Genomic DNA, 13,536 nt, shown 5'->3' on the forward strand with positions numbered 1-13,536 from the left:
CTTCCAGAACTAGGGCTTCCACTTCCGGTGGCAGAGCTGACATCTTAGCAGGACAGCTGACATCTTGGCAGGACAGCAAACCTTCTCGTTCGACAGGCAGGGAAGCTGAGGCCAGGAGGGGTAGGGGCCCTGGCAATCACCCAGCAAGTTAGTAGCATAATCTGATCTACCTTTCAGCCCTTTCTAGCCAGAAGCCAGCACCTTCTCTCCCACTCCCACCTCATCCCACCTCCAGGCCTTGTCCCCAGCACTCCCTCCCCGCTGCCCTTCCTCTCTCACCATCTCTCTCTCTCTCCCCCGCCAGCTCTGAGGTGCGAGGCTTGGATCTGCCCGCCTGCAGCTCGCCTCCTTTCTGTGCCGCTTCTCCCCTGCCCTCCAGAGTGTGTGTGCCTGCGTGTGCGTGCGTGAGCGGGGCGCAGGCTGCGGTGCCCCCAGCCATTCTTCCTCCTGCAGGCGCAGACCCTCGCCCGCCTGCCCGCCCTCTGCGTGCCCTGGCCCCGGGCCCCACGTCCCCTCCGCCCCGCAGAACTTCAGCTCTTGTTTCTTCTTGTATCTCCCTGTTTTCTCCCCTCTCTCTCTGCCCCTCCAGCGATCTAGACAGAGACTTTTGGAATAACAATGAGAGCACAGTGCAGCAGAAATGGAGCTCCTACCCTCCCAAGGAGTTTATTCTAAACATTTCACCCTACGCCCCTTATGGCGACCCACGACTGTCCCTCAAGTGAGTGACTTTACCTGGTTTAATCATATGTACCGAGTTTCCGCGCACGCCCTTCCTCTCCCCGGACCCCCTCCGGTCCCTCACTTCTGCCCCTCCTTCTGCTCCTCTGCCCTCCTTCCCTCCCCCTCCCCCCATGGGCAGGCTGACCATGGAGACGAGCAACCCCTCCTGCCCCCCGCCTGTCTTCCCCTCTCCCATCCCCGCTCCCAGGGCCAGCCACCTAGGAGCCCCCTCCGAGCCACGCCCCCGCCGGTCCTTTGGCCCCGCCCCCTGCAGTCAGGGCGGGGTTGCCCGTTTTGGTCCCTCCCCCTCGGTTGTGGCTCCCTCTCTCCTTCCTCCCTGCTGTGTGCTGCTGCCGTGGCTGCTCGGTGGTTGGTGGTCGGTGGTCGGCGTTTCGTGGCGGTGGTGGCGGTGATGGTGGTGGTGGTGGTGGTGTTGAATTCTAACTAACACGGCTTTCTCTTTCTCCCTGCCTGGGGGCCTCCTGGCCTGGACAGCCCGCTCTTCCTCCGTCGTTAACCCTTCGTTGTCCTGTGGGATAGAGTTGGAGGTGGCTGCCCTCCCCTCACCCCCGCCGCCCCTGCCCCAGGCGGTGGGGAGGGGCCCCCCCTCCGTTGTCGTGGTGCGTTGTTCTCCGACCCCCAGCCCGCCCGGTCCCCTCTCTCCTCTCTGCAGGCTCCACTGTGAACCCACTTGCAGTGCTGATGTCTCTCTCTCTCTCTCTGTCTGTCTCTTGTCTGTCTGTCTCTCTCCTCCTCTCTCACTGTCTCTTTCTTCCTTTTATCTGTCATTGTTTTTCCTCCTCTTCCACCCCCCCCCACCCCCACGTGTGGCCCGCCCTCTCTCCCCCACCGCCACCCCCGGTGCCCCTCTGGCTCGGCTGCCTCCTGTGTGCCTCCAGTGGCACCCTCCTGTCGGGCGCCAAAGTGGCCGCTGCGGCGGCGGGGCTGGCGGTGGAGCGGGAAGGCCGGCTGGGGGAGAAGCCGGCGCCGGTGCCGCCACCCGGAGAGGACGCCTTGAGAAGCGGCGGGGCTGCCCCCAGCGAGCCGGGCAGCGGTGGCAAGGCGGGGAGAGGCCGCTGGCGGACAGTGCAGAGCCACCTGGCCGCAGGGAAGCTCAACTTGTCCAAGTGAGTGATGGCGCCCCATGGCCGCCGGAGCCATGAGCTCAGGCCTGCCTCCATCAGGGTGGACAGCGGGACCCCTGGCATGCCCGCTGCTACCCCCAGAGGTGCCATCGTGGCCCCTGGCTCATTCCATCCCGTCACAAGACTCTTCCATTGTCCTTGCCATCGGGCATGACCAGCTCGGCCATCCAGCCTGTCGCATTCCAGCCCCTGGCTGCTGCCCCCAGCAGTCTTTTTGCCAATGACCAGGTCATTCCATATTCTGCCCAGCGGGCAGCTTCATTTCAATCCTTGGATCATCGCTTTCTCTTTGATCAACCATTGCAGCCGCCAGGTCACCCTTCCATGGGCGTCCAACCTATGGTCGTCCAGCCATTGGATCATCCCATCCTTGGGGAGCTAGCCCATTCTCAGCCTGTGTTCTGTGCCACGCATTAGCCACCAGGCCCTCCCTCTTAAGGGCAGCAGATGGCTCTAGACCCAGAGATTGACCATCCCGTGACTCCATTGGCTTGTCCCAGTCTTGCTTGTGCCATAACGCCACAGCCACTGGGCTGTCCCCATTGGTTCATCCTCATCCCAGCCATTCCCATTGGCTGTCCCCATCTTGGCCAGCGAGCTGTCCTACTTTCAACTGTTGGGATTGTGTGTCGTTGGAGGTTGGGTTGTTTAGCCCCAGCTAGCTTCACTTGTCAAATTGGCAGAGGGTGGCCTGGACATCAGGCAGAAGAGCTGTCCCCTTTTTAACTGCTGTATAAGATTGTCAAACAGTCAGTCATATTCATGGGCAATGGGTATAGGTTTGGCCCTGTTCTCAGTGGGTGGTATGTTCCCCCCAGTCAATGGGGCTACCTTTTAGAACCTCCAGTTGCCCACACTGAGCCCTACCAGGCCCTAAGTCCTTTGAGCTAAGACCATTCTCACCCACTGGGATGGAAGTTCCGTTTTCAGCTGTTGAAACTGCCTCTTTCCCAGCAGTGGAGCAGTCTCTCACTCAGAAGACCACCCCTAACCTGACCCCTTCTTAGCTGTTGCCTCGATGTAGGCCCTTCCCAGGCCTCTTCAGAAGGCCTGTGATTTCTACCATTGGGACCACCAAGGGCCACGGTCATTGGCTTGTTGGCCTGAGGGAGCCTAAATCAATATCCTCTGACATCTGGCTTCAGAAGGGTCCCACAGGGAAGCCGCATACCTCCTCAGAGAGCCAGGCCCAGCACCCCGCCCTCTGATGGCCACTCTGGCCACAGTCTCCAGGCTGGCCGAGGCCTCCATGCCATTTGCTGGCTCTAGGCCTAGAGGAACCAGTTTTAGTTTCCTGTGACTGAGAGGTTGTAAATTGGACTAATTTTGGATGTGATAGGAAATCAAAATGAGGTCAGCAAGGAGGAGGAGGAGGTGGAGGCCACAGTGCCATCCTCCCTCTACCTCAGCCTGCCCCAGGGGAGCTTTGAACCTACCTGGCCGGCCAGGCCTAGGCCTGCCCCCAGTGGTAGCCTTGATCCCACCCCCAAACCAGAGAAGGCTGCTTTCCCTCCAAGACCCCAGCTACAGCCACGTTGTGCTTTCTTCTCTCTTTTGCTCTCTCTTTGCTATTCTCTGACTTTCTCCCCCTCTTTCACTCTCACTCTTCTTTTCTCTCTTTCTCTCTCTCAGCCCTCGGGGCAGCCTAACTGTTGTCTTTTGGTTCCTGGGGTAGACTCAAGGCAAGCAAAGCCGAGGGCTGGCTGCAGTGGTGAAAGCAGCTCCCAAGGGCCCTGGGGCCTCCTCCTTCAGACTGCCCTGTGGCTGCCCTGTGGCCTGAGACCAGGGCTCAGCAAACTTTTTCTGTAAAGGGCCAGATAGTAAATATTTAGTCTTTGCAAGCCATATGGTCTGTTTTACAACTATCCAGCCCTGCCAATGTAGCCCAAAAGCAGCCATCTAATGACAGTGGCTGTATTCCAATAAAACTTTATTTACAAAAGCAAGCAGCAGGCCATATTTGGCCTGCAGGCATAGTTTGCCAACCCCTGCCCTAGACCATTAGATGGGGAGATGGAGGGAAGGGACAGAAGGAGGAGGAGGCTGGAACCTCCAAGGCCCAGAGAAGAGTAGTGGCTACCCCTAGAGTCGTTCAGCCTGCTCTCAGGCTTGGCTCTGTGGCACTTTGGTGACAGCCCAGCTCGGGCCTTGCCTATGAGACAGAAATCTCTGAACAGGGGACAGAGTAGGCAGGTTACCCAAGAGGAGGCCAGGGACCCCAGACTCCTTCTGCCTCTGTCTCCTGGGGCATTCGCAGCATCCCCCTGGTGTGGGGAGCGTTTACCAATACAGCACTTTCCTGGGCTGATCTCACTAGGTACCCATGGCAATGCTGTGATGGAGGCAGCTCAGGAGTTATTTTCTCCCCATTTTACAGATGAGAAAGCTGAGGGCCAGGAGGTGGAGTAACTTCCAAAGTCCCACAGTTTGTAAGTGGCAGAGATGGATTGGAGCCTGGGTCTCTCTGACCCCTACTGCCTCTGGCCAGCTGTGGCCTGTTTCCTGTCTGTCCTTGCCCCCTGCAGCATTTTTCAGAGATGCTGGTGGGCCAGTGAGACAGGTGCCTCTTACAAATGCATAAAGGACAGGACAGTCCCCCCACTCTCTGTCTGAACTATGGTGCAGCAGTCAGATGATGGTTCTGGGGGTTCCCACCTCGTCTCCTTTCTTTTCTGGCTCCATCTCAGGGAAAGAGAAACCATCCTTCCTCTCACAGAGTGCCATTCCCAATATACTCAGAGAGGATGCTGGGGCCTCGGAGACAAAGACCCCTAGAAGGAGGACAAAAGTCTGTCTCTGAGCCTGAATCCTGAGGCCAGCCTGGCCACAGGGCCAAGGTCTGTGAGCGCAAAGCTACCTCTGTGTCTCCGTGGACAAAGTCTAAAAATTGTGGCTTCCTCAGACCCACCATGCATTACGAGGCCAGCTCTGCTCTGGCCTGGATTTCTTCCCGTCTCTAAAGAGCAGTATCACTAAGAACATGGAGGCAGATGCTTCTGGTGTCCCTCAGTGAGGCAGCAGGAGGGGGCGGCAGCGGGTGGGGGCGGCAGCAGACGTTTCTACCCTCCCACTCCAAGATGACACAGCGGCAGGGCCCTGGGGACCCGCCTTCACCACGCAGCTCAGACCAGTCTAGCAGTTGGCCCAACAGGAGGTATTCAGGACTAGCTGAGCCAGGGCCAGAGGGTGAGGTGGGCGGGCTGGCCTGGGGCCTGGGGGTGGGGGGGCTTGTGGAGAAACAGTGGCGGCAACGACGGCGAGAACCCTGATGGAGGCCTGGCGAGGCCCAGCTGAGCGTGCCCTGCAGGGGGGCCTCCTTGCCCTGGCCCTCGGCATCTTTCTCCTCCACTGTGGTCCCTTCACCGGCTTCTCCTTTCTCTCCTCTCCTCCACCTGCCCCAAGTTTCGAGGACTCCACCCTGTCCACGGCCACTACCCTTGAGTCTATCCCCAGCTCCACGGGAGAGCCGAAATGCCAGCGACCCCGCACCCTGATGCGGCAGCAGAGCCTGCAGCAGCCGCTGAGCCAGCACCAGCGGGGCCGGCAGCCCAGCCAGCCTACCACCAGCCAGAGCCTGGGCCAGCTGCAGGCCCACACGGCCTCGGTGCAGGGCTCCAACCCCCGGGCCTGTGGCCGGGGCCAGGCTCGGCAGGGCGCCTCGGCCGGCTCCAAGTACCGGTCGGCTGGCAGCCGCAGCCGCTCCAACCCGGGCAGCTGGGACCACGTGGTGGGGCAGATTCGAAACCGAGGCTTGGACATGAAGTCCTTCCTGTAAGTCCTCCCCTGGAGCGGCCAGCCCCACTCCCCACCCAGCCTCCTCCTTCCCACATCTCCTCCTGGGAGCCCTCCAGCCCCCTGCAGGGGCACCCAGCCCCCTCGGCTGCCCCCTCCCCAGCCTTGAGGCTCATGCTTAAGGCCCCCCATGGAAGGATTTGTGTCTGAACCACTCTCTCTGAGGATCCCAGCTCCCCCTTGGTGCCTCCAGGGCTCAGAGAAGGTCCCCCTGAAAGCAAGTGAAGACACTAGGGGATGCTGCTGAGGTCCCTGAGATCTGTCCCCTCTCCCCTCTCACTCCAGGCTGCTCCCACCAGCCTTGCCTTCTGCTCCTGTGACCTCTGTCCTCTCCCCTCCCATCCCAAACCCAGTCCCCTTCACCCCATCCCTTTCAGTCTCTGGCTTGCCCTCCTACTCTTTGACTTACTCCTCCTTCCCGGTAACCTGACTCTGCTCCCCTTCCTGCCCCACGTTTCCTCCCTCTCCTTCCCTCCCTCTTATTTTCCTGTGTCCTGTGTTCCTGTGAGCTGCCTGTCCACCTCTATGACCTTCTGCATCAGGCTGTACTCCAGTTCCTCCCCGTGATAACCCACCCCTGAGGACAAACCTGGGATGTCCCCAAAGCTTTGGGAAAGGTTGTTTCTAAATCAAAGCCTTCTTTGGCGTGCACAGGTCTGAGAAGTAACAGCTACAGCTGACACCAGCGTCTACCTGGAACCACACCCTAGCCCCTTGTCTGCCTGCCCTCACTGTAGGGCACCCCACACAGCCCCATACCTGTCAGGGCTCCTGAGCATCTGCACTCACTCTCTGAGTCCAGGGTAGCCTGGGTGGCTGTCCTCCAGCATCACCTGCCTCCTCCGGCCTAACGAGAGCTTCCTTCCAGGCTTGGGGTTCTTCCCATCACCCAGGTCTTCCCTGGAGCACTTTTCGCCAAGCAGGAGACCAGCATATAAGCCCGGAAAGAAGAAATAGAGGAAGAAGGGGAAACCCAAGGCCAGGGCCAGCTCTCTGATAAGATGTGGGGATGCCCATGACAAGAGTGTCCCTCAGAGCATCCTGCCTCTGACTGAGACCCCAGCCCGAGCTTCCAGGGCCACGGGGAGCATCGCCCCTGGGAGAGAGACCCTCCAACAGAAGAGGAGTTTCCAACGCCTGTGCAAGGACATGCCGTCTGTGACTCCCTGGCAGATGTGGGCAGCATACCCAGTGGGGCCCTACCCCACCCAAGCACCTCCAGATTCTGCAGGAGACAGGGTGCCCAGCAGAGACTCCTGGCTTCCAGGTGTCGGTTTGTACGGGATGAATGCCTTCGATGTGGACGCAGGAGAGTGGAAGGAAGTGCTTCTGCCCCAGCTTGAACAGAACCAAGAGCTAGCAGCTACACCTGCACCCCTGTCCTCCCTCACCTCGTGTTTCCCTTTCCACAGCCACCACCTGGGGAGTATCCTAGCAACATCAGACAGGGCAGTGTCTTCCCCAGGCTCTGAGGGAAGAAAGGAGCCCCCGAAGGAGCCCCTGTGTACCCATGCTTCCCTGCCACCCAGTCAACCAGGATTGGATGAGCATCAGGCTGGTGCCAGCATCCTCCCCAGCCCACCTTGACTTTGTCCACACTTCTCCTTGCCACCACGGCTCCTGCTCCCTCCCCTGCTGGCCTCTCCCCCAACTCTTCCACCCAAGTCCCTTACAGCAGAGGTCAGCCAGCCTTTTCTATAAAAGGCCAGATAATTAGTATTCTAGGCTTTGTGGGACACATGTGGGTCTATCACATGTCCTTTTTTTTTTTTTCTTAAACGACACTTTAGACCCCTAAAACCATTTTTAGCTTGGGGCCCATACAAAAAAATAGGCCGCAGGCTGCTATTTGCAGACCGCCGCCTTCCACATTTGGAGCCCAGGTTTCAGGGCCCTGCTTGCCCCAAATGTTGGTGGCCTAGGTAGAGAGTCAGGGTGAGAGGGCCTTCCAGGCCCTCCCAGGTGCTGACCACCCCATGTGGGGAGAGTGGCATTCCTCCTGCTTAATGGCGTGACCTCCTCCGACACCAACAGCTTCTTCCCAACTCTCTCCTCCTTTGGCCCCTTATTCTCGCCCTTGTGGCCCAGTGATGCTGGAGAGAATGACAAATTGGCTATTTATGCAGAGGAGCTGTTTTTTTTTTTAAGAAGAGCAAAAGGAGTGTCTGAAAAGTGCATTTAACCAGGGAAAAACATGTTGTTTTTGTTGGGTTCACTTTCCCCCAGCTCAGCTAGCTCCTGAGCAGCCAAATGGAATTTTACCAAATCCAACAGAGCCCTGGTGGGCAGAGAGCAAAGACGTGAGGGTTTGTCCTGAGGGAAGGGAGAAGTTGTTGCCCCAAAGTCAAGTGCCGGTGAGAGCATCAGCCTAGAGTAACCATGCCTGGGCGACAGAGACCAAGAAGGGCAACCACTTAGCTTCCTCCCTTACTCTGACCCCACTGGCACTTACTATTCCCAAGACCCCTCAGTCCCCACCCCTCATCTTAGATGCTGTTCATTTCTCACTTGTTTGTGCCCCCTTTTTGACAACCTCTCTGGGAAGTCACTAAATGTTGCCTTCCTTGAAGGTAGCTTAGTGGTGGAATTCCTGACCCAGGATTCCCTCCCCTCAGGAACATCCCGGTAGTCTTACCATCTCCCCCTCTGGCCTTAATGCTTCCGTACCTGCCCCATCCACAAGTACCTCTACCTTGATTCTGCTGAAAGACCCAGTGCTCCACAAAGCACCTACAAAATGCCCACGACGTTGGATGGTTTTGAGGGACAGCAGGCCACAGACACTTCTCTACCCTCCCTGGAAAATGCAGGTGACCCCGCAAAGCTCCTCGGCAATTGCCTAGCAGTTCTCTGAGACTGCCTCATGTTAAAGATGCCACACCGCGACCTCTGACCCCACACTGCTGCCCATGTGTTGACTCCAAGCCACTCTTGCCTTCACCTTGACCATGCCTCCTTCAGAGCAGGACCTCCCGAGGCTCTGCCACACTGCCCTCCCTGCAGACACAGGCTATCTCATGTCCTGCCAAGATTTCTTCAGACCTGCATGGCCCAAATGCCAAGTTCCTGTACTTTCTCGCTCTCCACCTTTACTGTTTGGTGCCTTCTGGACTGTTTCTCCAACAAAAGGCCCAAAACCTTCATGGTCATCCCTTGAGTCTCCTGGAAGGGGTATACAGGAGAAGGCTTGCAATGGCAGAGATGCCTCTGAGGACTGTTTACCATAGAAACTTCCATTCTCTGATGGGCTGTGCAGCCAGGGAGCGTTCCCAAGACCCCTACTGGCATCTAGGACATATGGCTGTCCCTGACCCAGAGGTGTCTTTCTGAGGGGCCTCCATAAGCACAGAGTGCAGTGCCCATTGCACTTCAAACCTTTCTAAGAGCCTCCCATCTGAGAGCCCCAACCTGCCTGCCAAGTCCCAGTGCAAGATGGCGACCGAGCCCCGACCTCTTCTCCCAGTGGCACAGATGATTAGAGCCCTGTGCCCCTCTGGCCTTTGTTCAGCCTTTGGAAATCTGCAGTTCCCAGGGCCTGGGCTCCCTCCCCCAACACTCCCCCTTCAGTGCTCTTTTGGGGCAGTCCCCATCAGACACAGTCCCAGTAGGCCTCTGCCATACCCTTCCCCACTTCTCTCCAGAGAATCTTGCTCTCGCCCCAAGAGAGCTCGGACACTAGACCTCTCCCCAACCCCTCCTCCCCTGCCTCCACCCACTCTGTTCTACAGCTGTTGACAGTGCTGAGGTTTGCTTTCTCTCCCACAGGGCAAGTTTCTTACGCTTGTTTCTTCTCTCTCTTTGTCTCTGTCTCTCTCTCTCTCCTTCCCCCCACCCCTACCCACGCCCATGGGGCCTCCTCGCTTCACCCTGGCTGGTGGGCTGCCTGCCCCGGGCAGGGAAGGCCGGATGGTGGTGCTATCCTTGGTCTTAGGGCTTTCGGAACAGGATGACTTTGCCAATATCCCTGACCTGCAAAACCCAGGAACCCAGCAGAACCAGAACGCTCAGGGGGACAAGAGGTATGCGCACAGGCGAGGGACTGCAGCAGCGGCCGCAGAGGAGAGGCGTGGAGAGGCTGCCTGCCTCGACCACCCCAGGTGGCTGGACGAGGCGCAGTGCCTTCAGCGGATGTTGGCTCCGGGAGGACAAGCCCCCTCCCAGTTGGTGCCTTCACACACGTCCACCTTGGTGGTGCCCCTTGGGTCTGAGGCCATGTGCCATCCTGGGACCATTCTGGATCAAGCCTGCTCCCTGGGCATGCTTGCCCCTTGCCCGGAGCAAGCCCAGCCTTTTCTGCCCCCATCTCCCTGCTTGGCTTCCCTCTGCTGCCTCCTCCATCTTCCATTTGCCCCCACCCCTGACCCAGAAATCCCTGTTTCTCTGGTGGTTGCTGGGCGGGGGGGATGTCAGGGAGGGGCGACAGCCTGTTCTCCCTCATCCCCGCCACCTCAACCTCCCTCTTGCCTGGAGGTCTCTTTGGGGTGGTGGCTGCACGTGCCACTGCAGGGGCGTGAATGGGCTGCGCGGGGCGATGGGAGAGGAGCTCGTGGTGAAGGGGTCTGAAGGCAAAGAACACTGGTGTGTAGGAGAGGCCTGGCAACAGGGCCAGAGAGGCAGCACCTGAGCCCGGGGGAGCAGAGGAGGGCACAGGAGGGCTAGGCTGGCCTGGGGGGCTCCCTGTCGCTGGTAGTCCCATTGCTGGGCTCAGGGCCCTGTGAGACCAGAGCAGCCCATGTGGTCACAGCGACAGGCTCAGCAGAGGGCTGGGCATTTATTCCTGTTGCCTTGGCCATGAGGAATTCAGGAAGTGTTTTCAAACACTTCCAGGGAGGGGCTGGAGCTGTGCTCTTGGGGCAGGGAACAGCTTGGAGGTCCCAGGGCTCAGGCAGCATCACAACAACAGAATACCCAGCCCAGGGTGTTCCTTGGCTAGGCGACCTCATACTTGTTAGCCCCCAGCAATAGGAGGAGGCCTCATCCCCTGGTTCAGACCTGCTAGGAGGCCTCTGGGTAAATGGGGTCCCAGCAGCCAGGACACCTGCCTTTTAGCTCCAGCTCTGCGACAGTGGGCCAGTCCCAGGCCCCAGGAAGTGCCTCTGCTTCCTCATCTGACAAATGAAGGTGTTGCACAGGGTGACCCTATAAAGTGTCCCCCACTCCCCCCAGCTCTGACATGCTAAACTTCTAATGAGGAAGACAGGCCCTGGGGCTAGGCACTTGGCTCTGAGAGCTGAGCACAGGCTGTGTTTGGACGGGTGACCCTGTCGCTTGTCAACAGGACCATCAAGGCAGGAAGGGGCTGGCTGAGGCTGCTGCTGGGTGCTTGTGGGCTAGAGAAGAGTGGGCAGGCTGCCTCCTGTCCCTCCAGTGGCCTCTCATTTCTTCCCATGCTGAGTCCACAGTTGCATGTCTATGGTGGGCAAGACTGGGTAGGGGGCCGAGAGAACAGCCACTTCTTTCCCTCTGTGGCAAGGGTGGTGTCCAGCCCTGAGCCCATGGCTGGGCATGCAGGAGGGGTGGGACCTGCCACCCTAGCCCATCTGGGCACTGCAGGAGCCACAGCTTTCGGGGGCACAGGGCCATAGGGAGAGGGTACAAGAGAGACCTGGGACCTCCGAAGGCCTGCTAGGAACCCGAAGCCCTCGAGGGGAAAGGTGCGAAGTGTGAGGGAGCAGGTGCAGGCTGGAAACGAGATTTCACATCACCCACGTGTTAATTAACTAGCTCCATTTTCACCCACAGCCTATTTTTATCTCCTTGCCACTGAGGTCTCACTTCATATTTTAACGCACCCATCCCTTCTGATCATGACATTAGCTTGTCCCTGTCCTTCTTTCCATTGGAAAGGTAGGTGTGGAGGTGGAGGCGGTGGGCCCGCCCCACCTGGCCTGGCTTTCTGAGTGAACACGTGCCATTTCCGCCTGGTCATGCCCACCCCTTCCTGGAAACTCATCCCTCTGACCTGAGGGTTTCCCAGGAGGCCAGCCACCACAGAGGTGTCCAGAATCAAGCGTGTCTTTACTTCTTTCCCATCCCAAGGTTTGGCATTCACCCCACCCTGAGGGCTCCGAGACTCTGGTCCTGGGAGTGGTGGGCTGGGTCAGCTGTCCCTCCTCTTCCCCTTCTCCCACTCAGCCCAGGGCCCAGCTCTGCCCCCAGGCCCACCATTGCCCACTCCAGGCAGGTGTGGACACTCTTGGCCAGATGTCTCTGGAATGAGGAGGTGGGCAGCCCTTAGCTGTTTTGGGGAAGACCTTCAGTCCCCACCCTGGTTTGTTAGCAACAGGCTCAGGAAGATCTCCTGAGAGATGGGCGGGCCCATGAGAAGGAGCAGCCGCTCCAGGTCCCAAGCGAGGTGGGAGTGTATCAGTGGGTCAGCAGGGAGATGGAGGGTCACCAGCTTTCCTGGTGGCCTTGAAGTCCCCCATCCAGGACCCACCACCCATGGGCCTCACCAAAGTGGGGCCCACGGACTCCATTTCAGACTTCAAAATACTCATGGACCCAGGGGGGAGGCCCTGGCTCCCATGCCAAGCTGTGTCCATTCCATGCTCACCCATTCTGCCCTGCACCCATCCGAGCCTCATTCTCTCAGCCATTCCCTTCGGCATTGCTCCTTGGGATCCAAATGGTTTCCACCATGGTTCCACCCCCACCCCGAGTAGGGGGCGGGGTGGGGACCAAGCCACCCCATTGCTCTCCTTGCTCCAAAGCCACCATGTTTCTTCTGCCCCGTGTGTGTTCCCCGCCTCCTCTCTGCCTCTCCTTTCGGCCGCCTCGCTCCTCCTTGCCCTCTTGTCCACTGGCAGCCTTCTTCACAGTCTCTTACTAACCTTTCTTGGCCCCTCTCTTTCTCTCCTCACTTCCATCTGCTCCTCACAGGGATGACCCTGGGCCAGTGATGGGCCCCTTGGCCTCTCTCTCCGCCTCTCTGTGCCTCTCGTCTCTGTCCCTCTCTGTCTTGTGACCTCTGACAGCTTCCGTGGCGCTGACCATCTTTCCCAGGCTGCTTTGCAGCTGTGCTGACGCTGTGGTGTGGCCAAAATAACTCCAACTTTCTCATACCTTCAGCAGTCAATCTCCTCCTCTCCCGCTCTATTTTTAACCTGACTTTACCTCTCCAGCTATTTCAGTCTCTCTTCTTCCCCGTGCCTGTCTGCGCGAGCACATGTCCACGTGTGTGTGTCCATGTATGTGTGTGTGCCTGTGCGTGTGCTGCTACGGCCGTGTGTCTGGGAGGAGATGCCCGGTGCATCCCTGAGTGGGATGGGGCGTTTCCATGTTGTCCAGGCCAGGCCAGGTCTCCATGGCAGGTGTATGGTGTGTCTGATGCTCGGGTGTCTGTCCCCGAAACCGCTCCCTGCTTTTTCTGTTTCAGTCTGCCCCGATTCACGTGCAAACCTTGGCATGCCTCAGTTTCCCCAGATGTGTTTGCTCCCAGGATCTCAGGGTGTCATCTCTATGTGTGTCATCACAGCTGTTCTAGTCACCCGCCTGGTTGCTCGTGGCCTTCTCTCCCTGGTCCCCTGGGAGTCATGTACTTGTGTGCACTTGTGTGTGTGCCATGTTTGTGTGTGTGTACACAGCCTGCTGCAGGATCCTGGTGTCTCCCCTCCAGGCCCTGCCATCTATCCGTGCATGATTGTCTGCCTGTCGTGGCTGGCTGTGGGCTGGCGGCTGGTCTGGCCCAGAGGCCGTGGCTCCTGTCCAGCCTGTGTATGTTTCTGAGTCTGTGGCTGTCCCACAGCTGTTCTATTCCAGCCTGTCCCAACCTCATGCTGCCAGTCTCCCCATCTCCTTGCTGCCTGCCCCCACCTCCTGTGCTCCTCAATGGGATATTCCAGCCTGGTCCTGGGCAGGCCTCTGGGCCCCCCTT

At 58.7% G+C, this 13,536-nt stretch overlaps 1 protein-coding gene across 2 annotated transcripts in view; it reads left to right on the plus strand.

Annotated features, from left to right (window-relative positions):
• The window catches only part of SYT7 (synaptotagmin 7), a 64,035-nt gene that overhangs the window by 34,561 nt on the left and 15,938 nt on the right, over positions 1–13,536 (plus strand). Inside the window, exons 4-7 of one of the 2 annotated variants that reach the window (XM_064287956.1) lie at positions 590–721; positions 1,623–1,850; positions 5,271–5,639; positions 9,557–9,679. The exons of the other annotated variant lie outside the window; for it this stretch is intronic. Coding sequence (XP_064144026.1) covers positions 590–721; positions 1,623–1,850; positions 5,271–5,639; positions 9,557–9,679 — 852 coding nt within the window. The remainder of the gene's footprint in view (positions 1–589; positions 722–1,622; positions 1,851–5,270; positions 5,640–9,556; positions 9,680–13,536) is intronic. 2 annotated transcript variants of the gene reach the window in all.

This window comes from Loxodonta africana, chromosome 7 (assembly GCF_030014295.1).
Source record: "Loxodonta africana isolate mLoxAfr1 chromosome 7, mLoxAfr1.hap2, whole genome shotgun sequence".
NCBI lineage: Eukaryota > Metazoa > Chordata > Mammalia > Proboscidea > Elephantidae > Loxodonta > Loxodonta africana.